At 43.4% G+C, this 14,586-nt stretch overlaps 1 protein-coding gene across 2 annotated transcripts in view; it reads right to left on the bottom strand.

Moving 5' to 3' along the window:
- LOC116036359 overlaps positions 1 to 14,586 on the bottom strand; it is an 83,057-nt gene that overhangs the window by 52,781 nt on the left and 15,690 nt on the right. For both annotated transcript variants that reach the window (XM_031279892.2, XM_031279891.2), the window contains exon 2: positions 11,994 to 12,066. In XM_031279892.2, the coding sequence (XP_031135752.1) occupies positions 11,994 to 12,066 (73 nt within the window). The remainder of the gene's footprint in view (positions 1 to 11,993; positions 12,067 to 14,586) is intronic.

Genomic DNA, 14,586 nt, shown 5'->3' with positions numbered 1-14,586 from the left:
TTACCATTAATATATTCAGGTCATCTTTCTGTAAAGATGAAGTATTGTTTTCTTGAATCTATTTTTATATATTATTATATTATTTATATATTATTGCTCTGTCGTTGTTTAGACCATTCCACAAAGTCACCCCACAAACTGAAATACACATGCTTTTAAGAGTAGTTCTTACTTCAAAATACCCACAATGCACAGCTAATTTGAGCGTACATACGATGTACTCTACATTTTACTTGCGTATACCACAATGCAACGCAGCCCGGTTTTCCCGGAGGAGGAGAAGAAGCAGAAGGACTTGTTTGGTCGATCCCTATAAATAAACACTATATAGGGAATAGTGAGTGAGTAGAGGCCCTGACACACCAAGCCGACGGCCGGGGACTAGTGGGGATGGCGGCCGACTGTGGCGTCGCCCCTCAACGCCTTTGTCTAGGCCAGAAATTAGCACCGGAACACACTGTGCAGACTACAGCCGATGGCCAAGTACCAGGTACGTTCTGCGCCTGCGTGAGAGGAAATAACGGTAATCTATTCGTCATTCAACAAGGGAAACCGGATAAAACCTTGCTATGATACCCACCAAACCTGAACAGAGCCTACGGTCCCTCTGCTTCACTCCCCGCCAGGAAGACAGCGGACACCAGGAGATGGTTGACCGGACTGTCCCTCTCCCGGGCTGTCATCTCTTATCTCGGCAAAAAAATCTCCCAGCGGAGCGACCGAACGTTAGCTTGCTAATTTCACCCACCCAACATGCCTTCATCATACACTGGTTACAGAAAATTGGCCAAACAAAATGTCACTCAGCTGGCGATAGCAATGTGCTTTCATTTGATTTGACAAGAGCGTGTCAATTCAACATTAAGTTGTTACATTTTAGTAATTTAGAGGCTGGCTGGCTGGCTAGTAAGGGGGCTAATTGTTTAGCGGTGCAGAGGGCGCAGAGAGAGAGAGAGAGAGGTCTATTACGGTCTTTATATTAAATATCACGGTGTAGGATATTAGTTTATTTTGTAATGTGTAGGTATGTAGAGATCTTTTAAAAGAAGAAGTCTCCCAGCGGAGCGACCGAACGGCCTGCTGCTGGCTGGTAAGCTAACGTTAGCTTGCTAATGTCACCCACCATGACATGTTATTGTTGGAATAAATATGCCTACGCAAGTAGTTATGTATATCTCGTTGTACGTTGGCCATCTTATGGACATAATGTGCAACAATAGTTATTCTAATCTTTCGAACTTGTGTGTATTGGATTGATCAGATGAGATGAAAAATGAAAGGATCCTTGCGTTTTTCGTTTTTAAGTCGACATGTTGAATCGGCCCCAAAAAAGGCAGACGAAGGCAGACGCTTGGAGACAATCGGTCGCCATCGACCCAACTAGGACCGACGTGTGTCAAACTTCAGGCCCACCAGCCAAATCCGGCCGCTCGCAAATTTTGATCTGGCCCTAATATATGTATTTCAGTTCATATTCTGTTCACAATTGGTGAGTTTGCAAATTCAGGCCAGGGAAACAGATTGTTGTAAAAAATGTAATCGTTTTGCTTGATATGCTAAACTCTAAAGGCTCTGACACACCAACCAGATGGCCGACCTTGAGCGACGCCGACTTGAGCGTACGTTCTGCGCGTGCGCAAGACGTAATACGTCTCCATCACAGCAGGCGGCGCTAATCTGTATTGTCGCCAAAAAAATTAAAACCGGCAGCTGATTGGACGAAGGCGTCACGTGGGTCTGGCGGCTCCCGGATTTCGAAATCGACCATAACGGCGGCTCGTTCGGAATACGATCTCGTATTTTACGAGAATAGTTCACTCAAACGTGTTTCTGAAAAAATTTTAAGCGAGAAATAGGCCGTCAGATTTTGAGAGGCGTTCGTCACGCTCATCCAGCTCGTCATTTCCGGGTTAGCACTCCACCAATCAGATTGGTCTTTGAGTCCAACTGCCCACTGGCCGATTCAACAAGTCAAATCGGCCCAAATGAACACAGACGGCTCCTCCGACTGACGACGGCACAGAACACACCGAACAGACTCGAGTCACCGCCCTCGCCAGACTGTCCGATGGCCGATTATTTGGGTTGGTGTGTCAGGGCCTTAAGATGGCTAAGAAACTTACTAGCTGACTTTTTTAGGGCTTCATGTCGACCAAACTGTAAGTGAGAAGACTATATGAGTAATGCAATAATACAGTCAAAGATATTTGACCTTTGCGAGTAAATAAAAGCATGTCAATAAATTCAATAAATTGAAATACAAATGAAATGTCTGGCCGTTGATGTGACTCTCATTTTCCAGTGTGGCCCTCAGTGAAGTTGAGTTTGACTCCCCAACGCTGCACAATGAGAGGAGACACTGCGAGGAAAATGATGAGGAATTTGCATTTATATAGCTGCTACTTAACGCTCCCCCTCTCCAACGCTAATGACAGCATTCAGCATCAATCACCGCCTCACGCACCACGCAGCAAAACGTGAGAGTGTGTGTGTGTGTGTGTGTGTGTGTGTGTTCATACATATTCATGTCTTCCTGGCGGCAGGTGAGGCACACACTCTCCAGCACCACATCCATTTGTTCTGATTTACTGCTCACCCTCACCGGCCTGCTGCAGTGTCATAAATCAGCGGCAGCAAGCGATAGTGTGGCGTGGTAAGACGGCGGTTAATGTGGCGTACAGCCGTGTTCCTGTCGCCTCAGCTCGGACCGAAGGGCGGGGTCAGGACGGTTTTGGCTGGGAGGTCCGCAGAGGAACATTACTGCAATGACCAGTTTCTGCCTTGTGAATATTGTTCTTGTCAATATCGAAGTTAGTTACAACTTGGAAACTGCCATATATTTGACTTAGTCAAAGCGGTCAAGCGTCATGATTGACAGCTGTGATTGACAGGAAGATAAATGTGAGAAACACTCCTGCAGCTCTAAATAAGACAATTATGGTGCATCTGCCGCTCAACCTCGAACTGCATTATTATCTTAATTATATTTAAATTGCATGTTTTTGTCTGTGCGTGTAAACACCTTCGGTCCTTTCAGAGGGGAGGTGAAACAGCCGCTGCCACCGCCGCGCCATCAAAGGCGGCATTTACATTTAATCAAGGAGGCTGTTCAGTTTTATCTCAGTGTATGTCCTGCGTGCATGTGTGTGTGTGTGTGTGCATACGTGTGCGTGGTGGGTTAAATGTTTTTTTTTCATTTGCTTGTTTTTTTTGCGTGGCCTCTTTATCGAGCTGTTATTTTTCTCCACAAAAGGATACGCTGATTCATCTCTTTCCAGTAACGGCTCATCTCAGCAGGGCGATCGAGAGACAAGAAAGACATAATTACAGTGTTCTGCACAGTGCGCTCTCTCTCCCCCTCTCCCTCCCATCAAGCCTTTATCTCCCCCCCTCTCTCTCTCTCTCTCTCTCTCTCTCACACTCGTCCTCCGTCTCTCCTTTGATTTCCCTGCGTCTGCCTCCTCTCTCAGTTGATGTGAAGTTAATCAGGAGGTGGAGAAAACACAGTTCATTCTGTCCACCTCTAACGAAAAACCGCAGATCAACGTGAAAAACTGTACAAAAAGGAAATCCCACTGGGAGCCCGGGAAAAGCTTCGCAGTCAGTTAATTAAACGCCGATTCACATGGATTCGGTGGGGAGCAACCTGCAGGCGTCCCCGCATGCCGTGCGTCTCCGAGACTTTGGCAACAGAAAAACAGGACACAAAAAAAATTAACATCTTGACAAATATACGAGACAAAGTTAGTGGTGGTAGTCACAGAAGTTTTACAAGACACGATTCAGTCCAGCTGATCGAATAGTAAAACAGTGATCATCCACCTAGTTGTAGCCTACGGGTCCAGAGGGAAGTTGTTTTTGGATAATCGGGATCGTGCCGTTTGATGGGCACAGCAGTTGTCATGACCAACAAAGAGAACATACAGACTACACCATCCTACGGCCGCACAAACACTTGGCGGCTCCTGATTGGACGCGCTCTTTCGACAAGCGCTTTCACTGGTGGGCTGTCTGCTTTCCGGTGGACCCCATGGGACTTTATTTCGGTAAAAAAATATGTAACGTCAACACATTCTCACTCCCATCACGTCAAAAAGCGATGCTTGGACAGGTGCTTTTGGCGGTTGGTATTAGAGCCTGACCAATATATCGGGTGATTTCGGTAACATAAAGGGTGATTTTGGGGTCGGTATCTGACGCTGAGAGCCAATGACCATGCGTCAGTATTTGACGAGTTGGGAATGACAAGGGGTTGGAGGTTTAAGGAAATCAGATCACTGGAGAGAGCTGAGTGTAAACACGTTTCTTAAGGGCATGCAAACGAATGAATGAGGGTCCTCACAAGTATAAAAGACCAAATGTGTGTGCGTGTCTGTATGCTAACCAAACACAGAGCATGTAGCCATCCATCATACTGGAGTGATTTAGTGAGGCACCGGAGAGCAGTTACAACAATGCCTGTGTGTGTGTGTGTGTGTGTGTGTGTGTGTGTGTGTGTGTGTGTGTGTGTGTGTGTGTGTGTGTGTGTGTGTACACATTGACTGAAGACATCATGTCATGTTAAACTAAACAGCTGCAGGACTCATGCTGTGACACAGATCATCCAACATGATGACAAATGGCTTCCCACACCGACTCATACCAAACAAACACGGAGAGAGACACTGGAACACTACACAATATAACGTTTTCATTCGGTTTATTTCCCTTTGACTTTTTATTTTTTTCCAGTTTAGTGAGACTGATGTAGTTCCAGTTTAGTTCATATTTCACGGTCTCTTCTGCGAGACTGTCCTCCCCCAAAAAACGCTCCCATAGGTAGTTTGTTCAAGCAGCAGTTACGACACATATAACGTTTACAGTGGCGCGCCCTCTAGTGGCCGTAGTAATTATGAATTTTGCTTCAGGAGGCAAACAAATACAGGACTTTCACCCAGGAGACCGGGGGTCATGTCCCGTTAACCGGAAGTGAAGTAGCGTCTGATTTTAACCCAAACCTAAACTTAACTAAAGTAGTTTTGGTGCCTTAACCGAACCAAAAGTGCGACCGTTTCACAACGTTAACGGCGCGTTTAAAACCGAGTTCCAGTATGTCAAATTGGAGGATCGGAAATAAACAACCTATATCGTTGTTAGTTTGGAGGACTTATTGCTTCTACTGTGGTCTTTTTAATTGTTAATCATGTCCGCCTCTTAATATTAAAACAACAGTACTGGATGGGGAGAAAAAAGTACTTGTAACTTAATTGGGAGCGTGCCTATGTTCCCACAGCCGTATGTTCCCACTTTTCTAAGATTGTTAATAATAATTTCTCCTTAGAAATCCTTTCCATAATGTTGTCAGACACTTAGAATAATAATCTGAGCCTGTCAGCGGCAAAACGAGCACTTTTGTGAAGGTAAATACAAGCTGGACAATAACTATTAACTTACATTGTAGCTTGTTTCCCCGCTGCCGACTGCAGCGATCTCGCTTAATACTGGACCAATGTCAAAGATTGGTGTTCCCATCATCAGTCACTTGGACACAAACACATAGGAAAATAGGGCCCAGGTTGAAAAGAAGGTAGTTACCCTTTAAAGGTGCTCTAAGCGATGTTGGGTGACGTCACTTCTTGTTGACGTTCGAAGTATTGTCAAACATAACGGATGCTAGCTCGCCCCTCCCTCCTCCTCGCCCCGTCTCCTCCCCCTCCCTTGTGGAAGTAGCCTACGTGCTAACGCTGCTGCAGTGATGGCTCAACCAGCTCCTTCTTGTCGGTTATTGGCTGGAAGACTGTTTGTTATGTTTGGTGGTGCAGGTTGGCGCAGTTTGTTTTTGTTGCCGTGTGTGGAGCCTGGACTGTCTACAGAGGCCGCGTTTTTTTACAGTGTGTTCAGGGGACAGGCAGCTAGCAGATAGTGAGGAGATGTTTTTTTTACAGTGTGTTCAGGGGACAGGCAGCTAGCAGATAGTGAGGAGATGTTTTTTTACAGTGTGTTCAGGGGACAGGCAGCTAGCAGATAGTGAGGAGATGTTTTTTTTACAGTGTGTTCAGGGGACAGGCAGCTAGCAGATAGTGAGGAGATGTTTTTTTACAGTGTGTTCAGGGGACAGGCAGCTAGCAGATAGTGAGGAGATGTTTTTTTTACAGTGTGTTCAGGGGACAGGAAGCTAGCAGATAGTGAGGAGATGTTTTTTTTACAGTGTGTTCAGGGGACAGGAAGCTAGCAGATAGTGAGGAGATGTTTTTTTTACAGTGTGTTCAGGGGACAGGCAGCTAGCAGATAGTGAGGAGATGTTTTTTTACAGTGTGTTCAGGGGACAGGCAGCTAGCAGATAGTGAGGAGATGTTTGCTGTATGTGACCAAAAATGTTGTAGCCTAAAAAACGCGTCACATCGCTTAGAGCACCTTTAAGCCATCAATGATGCCACAGGGCTGACGGACCGGAGGGAATGATGTTTTCCTCTGCAGTTATAAAATGTAACCCACACCCTCACAGCTCTGTTTCCTTCACCTCAGACCAGAGCTCAGAGAGTTTTCCCCGGAGTCTCTCGTCTCTGATGCTCAGAGATGCAGGCGCTGCTTTAAAAAGCTTCTCTTTTAAAAAGCTTCTTTTTAAAAACATCTGAAGTGATTTCAAAGTCAGGACGGAGCAATCGGCGGCTCTCTCAGGGATGCATAACGCCGCAATGACGACTGTGTCATTGTACAGATGATGCTAAAATATATCTATCTACAAAGATCATCTTCTCTAGATGACATCTGAGTTCACTGGAAATCAATCACATACTGGGACTTATGAGAGTTTTTCACAGAGCTGATATCCAACACAGAGAAGCGAGTTTGAGCTGTTTTTAAATGCACACACAGCAGACAAAGATCAATAATCTGCCAAAAGGCTGGACATAAAAAAACAAAAAAAACCGTTCAGAGTAAAATGCCTGCAGGACAGTAACAAAGTATCTCAAAACTAGTGCTGGAGGGTCAATAAAGTACTAAATACTTCACAATATGGATATCTTATATCATACTTAACCAGGAAACAGCACAGTCACTCTGAGATGTGACACACACACACACACACACACGGCACTATCTTTGTGGGGACCCGTCATTGACATAATGCATTCCCTAGCCCCTTACCCTAACCTTAACCATCACCACTTAATGCCTAACCCTAACCCTTACCCTCACCCTAACCATAACCTAATTCTAACCCTAATCCTAAAACCAAGTCTTAACCCTCAAACAGCCCTTTAAAGTTGTGGGGTCCAGCATTTTGGCCCTACAAATATAGTTAAACAAGAACACACACACGCACGCACGCACACACACACACACACACACACACACACACACACACACACACACTTGTGTTCCAGATGGGCTCGGCCTCCTTCTCCGTCTCCTAAATCAAAACTAACGACACTAAACCTACCCTGAGAAAACATCCGGGAGCTCAGTGAGTATCCAACATTCATCACTGACAAAAGTATTTACAAGGAACAAGGAGGAGAAAAGAATTACAAGTAACGTGAGAAAACTTCTACATGTCGTCCCAAGTTTCATCAAAGTCAGATCCTGCTGCTTCAAGCCGTTCTCACTCCCAACTCGTCAGCATTCTGACGCTCGGTCAGCGGCTCTCAGCGTCAGATACCGACACTGTCTGACAATCTTTTCAGGACCATCACATATACATTTTAGGCTACACTTCAAGGGGGTAAGCGAGCCTCCACAAAGCGTAGCTCCTATGGAGCCATTTTGATGCTACCAAGCCATCACCTGCCGTTAGCATCCCATTGACTCCCATTCATTTTGACGTCACTTTGACAGCGAATAACTTTACATCTGAAGAGTTTAAAGACTTTATTTGTCCATTGTTTATTTCTAAAAAAACACGACAATGTATAAAAGGCTCCATTACCTTGTACCTCACGTTATGGCTCCGTAGCAGACGTTTTTATAAAAATAGGCTAACGATTGGGTCATAACCACGAGACTTACTGTCTCATAGTAGAGGAATTACCGTATAGTACAGGAGAAGCTCTCAGGCAGTTTGGACTTCCATTAGCTGTTTAAGTTTAATTACTAATGTTAACTATCATTTTAGTGATCAGTAATTAGCCTGTGCCTATGTTATCTCCTTACATATACCTACGCTCTCCGTCTCTGCAAGATTGGGAATGATTGAGATCCCGAGCTAGGGGAGGGGTGTATTTTTTGTCATAAGGCGGAAACACTAGCACATTTATTTGTTCAATGTCCTCGGCTGACAGATCTGCTGGAGATTATTAAAAGGTGGGTTCAGGGTTTAGGAGAGGTGTTTTCTCTGGGATTGTTCATATTTGGTCCAAAATACACAAAGCACAAAAAGACAGTTCACATTTTATTGAATTTTTTGTTTGCTACAGCAAAATTGGCCATCTGGCTAACACGCAAGAACCGGGCTCAGGGAGCTGGTAGTGTAGAGCCAGCGCTGATGCTGGAAGGACTGGTCAAGGCCCGATTGAGGATTGAACATGCTTACTACCAGATGATGGACAATTTGCTGGTTTTCAGTCGTTTGTGGGCTGTAAGGGGAGTGTTATGCTCTGTGGGGGAGGATGGGGAGTTGGTGGTTAGTTTTTGATTGGAAAAAGTTTGTGTTCATAGTATTTTGTTTTCAATTTTTTTTGTTTAGTCTTTGTTGCTTTTGTCTTTGTTTTGTGTATGTTGTTTTCTGTGATTGTGAATCTTATCTGAAAATGGTCCAATAAAGGGACAATGAAAACCAAACCATATACCTACGCTCTCCGTCTCTGCTAGATTGGGAATGATTGAGATTTCTCTTGGCACAGCTACCAGAAGACTTCCAACTTTCAGACAGGTTGCTCACGTCACATCTACGTCTTCAAGCTCAGTTGGAGGCTGCTCAGTAACGCTCAGCCATCACCGGGAAAGTGCTTCTAATAGACTTCACTGGTCTCCGTTGCAAGTCTACGTGTCGCTTTGTCCATTCATTTTACTGTCTATGCTACAATTACACTTCTACGTTTTCATTTGTTTAGCGCCGTTTTGTGACAAAAAATTATCTCCGTCTACATGAGTTTTAGCTCTAGTAGCAGAACTAATCTCCGTCCATATTCACACGTCTGACATCACATATCACATGACCGTTCACACACACTGGGCATGTGCGTGCCGGTGTATACAGGAAGCAGATTGTCTGACGTTACTCTGCGGTTGAAAAGTTAGAGCAGGGATGTATTAGCTTGGACCGATGACGAGGTGGGACTGTTACTGAAAGGTATGTAAGCTACTGATAAGAGTGTCCTCGGTTCCAAAGGTACTCAATATTGTCGCAGCAGGATCCACCTGTTGTTTTGCCAGGCTGAGGTGGGTGTGGCTTACGTAGCTGAAAAAGCGGCAGGTAAGGAAAGACTGAGAGATAGTCAGAGAGGATAAGGGGTCAGCCCTATGTTCCCACAGCCCAATGGTCCCACAGTCCTATGTTCCCACATTTCTAAGATTTTTCTTAAAATTAGGCCCTATGTTAGGGTTAGGGTTACATTCCATCTGTAGTCCATTGCTACTGGATGATAGGTTGGGTGTAATTGGCTACCAAATTGGGAGAAAGGGGAATAAACTCTGATACAAATTTATGAAAAAGGAAATGTGAACATAGGGCCTAATTTTGAAAGAAATCTTAGAAATGTGGGAACATAGGCACGCTCCCAAGAGGAAAGCAAGTTTTTTTTTTTCCGTAAAGAATCCTCTTTTCCCCATCAAGTTGTGTTAATGTTATTTGTCTGTGCTGGCGACAGGTAGGCCCATTTCACTTTGCCTTGGCAGCTGACCGTTTATCTGCGGGGGATTCATAAATGCATGGCAGCCAGACTTTGGAAGCCCTAGACACACAAAAAGATTTCCCAGAGTTGTGGTTATGCTGTGACAGGATTATCAGATAAATTGTGTTTTTGGCTAAATTTGGTGGGTAATTTGTTGCTTTACTGGCGTCGCTTAATAGGATTAATTCGATCATCCAAATAACTCTCTGTTCTTAAAATAAAGGTGATCTAAGAATTGAAGCTTATGTAAGCTCTCTCTCTCTCTTTCTCTCAAAGCTGCAGAATGATGTGACCGTCAGCTGTGTCGGTCCATGCAGAGGGAACTGTTCCCGCTGGCTCTCTGCACAGATCCTCACAGTCACTCTGGAGCCGGCTGTGTGGCCGCCTGGCTGTAAATTCCGGCTCTGGCTTGCCTGTTCGTCCCGGCTTTAATCTGTCCAGCGGCGAGCGGCGGTGGGATTTGGGAGGACAGTTTGGCTTTAGTTTCCATGTAAACAGAGAATGAGGTTAACGGAGGGGACAGCTGGACCGTGACTCACTGTCAGCTTCACAAAAACACCAACAGCAGAACCACAGACAAAAAAAACAGCATGGAAAACTACTCACAGAACTCACAATACTGCTGCTACTCTGAAGAGTAGGCTACTTTTCATGAAATCAAACCCCATTTTCCAAAACGTCCTCCAAACCATACAACAATACAGGTTGTTTATTCCTCCGCTCTTATCGACACAGTACCGTTTTTTTGTCCTCTTATCCAGTGTCCAAACTATACCGTGGCCTTTGGGGGAGCCCACGTGAGCTTGCGACTTACTATGACTTACTATTTTTTATTTGTTCATTTAGGATCCTCATTAGCTCCTGCATTGCAGGTGCTATTCTTCCTGAGGTCATTCCAAAGATACATAACAGCTACAAGTGTATGCACTATACAGGATTTACCCTATTATACTTTATCGACAGGAATTGATAGGTTAAACAGCAAACAGCCAGCCACAAAAAGTCTATATACAAAGCATCAGGTTGTCTTTGAGATTTCACATGAACAACGGTTAAAGTTAGTCAGGCTACCGAAGAATACCATAATCCCTCCGTACAATTAGGCCTAATTAAGCGATGCACCCCAAGCTTCCATCTTTAACAAGCAGCCATGTACATCGGCTCTTCCAGTCTCTCCACTGCTGTCTGTTCCAATGTAACGGAAGAGAGGAGCAAGAAGGGTTAGGATGGTGACCGGCCTCTGACAAGCTGTTACCACCACCATCTTCAGCCAGAGAGGACATTATTTCTTCAGCTTCTTCTTGCATAGTCACCCTGGTGGGAGGTGTGCTAACAGGGCTTGCAGCGGGGTCAGCCCAATGGTCCCACAGCCCTATGTTCCCACATTTCTAAGATTTTTTTTTTCACACAATTTTTTCACTTAATTGGGAGCGTGCCTATGTTCCCACAGCCCTATGTTCCCACATTTCTAAGATTTTTCTTAAAATGAGGCCCTATGTTCCCACATTTCTAAGCTTTTTCTTAAAATGAGGCCCTATGTTCCCACATTTCTAGGACATTTTCAAAATTAGGTCTTGTGTTCCTACATTTCCTTTCAATTTAAGCCCTATCCTCCCACAACATTTTTTAGGGTTAGGGGGATAAAATCTGATACAAATTTATGAAAAAGGAAATGTGGGAACATAGGGCCTAATTTTGAAAGAAATTGTAGAAATGTGGGAACATAGGGCTGTGGGAACATAGGCACGCTCCCCTTGCAGCAGGTGAATCGGTCGTGCTATTAACGTCATCGCTACACAATTCCTTAGTAAAACCAAAATTAATTAAACTGTCTTGTCTTCTTTTTGCCATGGCTACACGATGCTAACTGCAGAATGGATTTCAAGGACTTTGTGCGCCGATTAATGGCCTCTAACGTTTATATTTTTTCTACGAATTTTTGAGTTAACATTAACTAAACATGAGTTGAATTTGCACCGCAGCGCCACCACGCCTTGATGCTAATGACAAGAATAGCATGTATACGCCCAAGACAAATTCCTTGGATGCGCAATCTTCTTGGCAATCAAACGGTTTCTGATAACAGCGCACATTTTCAGACAGTTAGTTTCTCCTGCCCTCCTCTGCCAGCTCCACCCTCCCCCCGAGCCGCAGACACACAGCGTAGCCGTGCGGACTCACCTGTCGAGGGCGCTGCTTCCTCTTTTCCCTGATGTGGTGCGACCGTCTCTCAGCTCGCCGTTCATCCCGACGTCTGTAAAAAAAAGAAAGAAAAAGAAACAGATCAGCTAAGAAGCTGACGCCGGTCGTCTCACCAACATGACCTGCGGGAGACAGCGATGAAGGTGGACAGGTAACACATACACGCGCCTTCCGGGTCTGAAAAGTGAAGTCAATGCTGAAGCTCCTTAAAGCTGTATTCTCCCTAACTTCCAGCAGGGGGCGACTCCACTGGCTCCAAAAAGAAGTCTGTTTCTACAGAAGTCTATGAGAAAATGAGCCTACTTCTCTCTTGATTTATTACCTCAGTAAACATTTTCATAATGAGTTTATGGTCTCAATCGCTAATTTCACGTCTTCTTCAATAACAAATAAATAAAACAGTGGTTTGATGTAAATAAACTGTCATTAAATATAAGCAAAACTAAGATAATGTTATTTGGAAAACATAAAACTAACCGTCAAGTAGAATTAAAAATCGATAACAAGTATTGGAAGAGTATATGAAAATAAATTTCTTGGTGTGATTTTTAGACCACAAAATCTGCAGGAAACCTCACATAAACCATGTCAAAGCAAAACTAGCAAAGACCATAGCAATAATAAATAAATCAAGACATATGTTAGACAATAAATCATTACATACTCTGTATTATACACTCATACAGCCATATCTAAGTTACTGTGTGGAAATCTGGGGAAATACATACAAACCCAACCTACAGCCGTTATGCACATTACAAAAGAGAGTAATCAGAATCATAAATAATGTCGGATACCTGGAGAAGACAAGTCCTTTATTCTTCAAGTCACATATTCCGAAATTCATTGATCTGGTTAAATTTAAGACGGCACAAATCATGTTCAAAGCAAGAAATAATTTACTTCCAGGAAATTTACAAAAAAATGTTTATGGAAAGACAGGGTGACAACCTGAGAGAACAAAGAAACTTTAAAAAACTCAAAACAAGAACAACTTTAAAAAGTATGTGCATCACGATCGGTGGGGTGAGTTTGTGGAATGGGCTAGACCAGGTGCTTAAACATTGTACAAACATAACAAAGTTTAAAAAGTTATATAAAATCACTTTATTAAAAGGATATGAAGAGGAAGAGAGATGATTGTGAAGGGGGGTTAGTGTACAGATTGTTAGGATGATGGATTACGGAAATGGGTTGTTGACTTACTTAAAATGTAAATAAATAGGGGCGGCCACTAGCTCACCCAGTAAGCGCGTTCACCCCACGTTGGCTAAGTCCTGCAGCGGCCCAGGTTCGAATCCGACCTACGGCCCTTTGCTGCGTGTCATCCCCTATCTCTCTCTCTCCCCCTTTCATGTCTATCCACTGTCACTATAATAAAGGGTAAAGCCCCCAAAAAATAATCTTTAATAATGTAAATAAATAAACAAAAGGGTTTGGTACGTGAAAAATTAGAGATGTATTGTTGTATATATTGGTTATCCTGTTGTAAAAATATATGATATATAAAGAAATGAGTTAAAGTGAATGAGGGGTAGGAAACTTCGGCTTCATCCTGCTCCTTTTTGGACAAATTTTTTAAATCAGAAATGGTAATAGTATTTTTAATATTACTTGTAAACACTGTATGGATATTGTTCTTTTTCCTTTGGTGTGTTGCTACACACTTTTTATTTTATAGATATATATATATATATATATATATATATATATATATGTGTATTCGTATATATATGCATATGTATGTATGTATGTATGTATGTATGTATATGTATATAGAACGCTGGCATTTATTTTAAAAAAGACGATGAAGCAAGGGATGCAGCACTCAACCATAATCAACACTGGCTTGGCTGAGCAAACCTCCCTCAGCTCCACCTTCAAAAATGGTCACATCTGGTTTAAAAAAAACAAGATGGCAACAGCAATAAAGCCAAACTTAAGGCTTCTTTTCGTCATGATGCTACCTTTTTAAAGTAATTGTTCATTTCTTACACTGTACTGCAACTTTTACTCATATTTTATATCTGTCTTAATCTATTTTAGCTGTTTTTTTATGTTTCTAATTGTTTTCAGCTGCTCTTTAATGTTTAAAGGTGCAGCAAGTAAGACTTATAAAACTAACTTTCTGTCATATTTGCTGAAACTGACCCTATGTTCCAGTAGAACTACATGAAGCAGGTCATTAAAATAAAATAATCCGGCTCCTCTGGCACCACCTACAGCCTGTAGTGAGATTTACAAAAATCCACCGCTCCCTGTTCAGATGCACCAATCAGGGCCAGGGGGGGGTGTCTAACTGCGTGTCAATCACTGCTCATGCACACACATTCATTCTCCCTTGTGGGGGGAGGGGCTTAGGAGACCATTTTGGGCTTTAGCGGAAAGGGGGGAGGGACTGAGAAGTTGTCGATGTTCAAATTTTTTGGCTAAGTCCTGGATCTTCACAATCCTACCTACAGCACCTTTAATGTTAGGCACTTTGAATTGCCTTGTTGCTGAAATGTGCTATATAAATAAAGCTGCCCTGGCCTTCTAAACAGCAGTCCGAAAACCGATGGCAACCCTCCTG

This window comes from Sander lucioperca, chromosome 7, assembly GCF_008315115.2.
Source record: "Sander lucioperca isolate FBNREF2018 chromosome 7, SLUC_FBN_1.2, whole genome shotgun sequence".
Taxonomy (NCBI): domain Eukaryota; kingdom Metazoa; phylum Chordata; class Actinopteri; order Perciformes; family Percidae; genus Sander; species Sander lucioperca.
The sequence above is the reverse complement of the archived record's forward strand: the minus strand, read 5'-3'. Positions and strand labels throughout refer to the sequence as shown.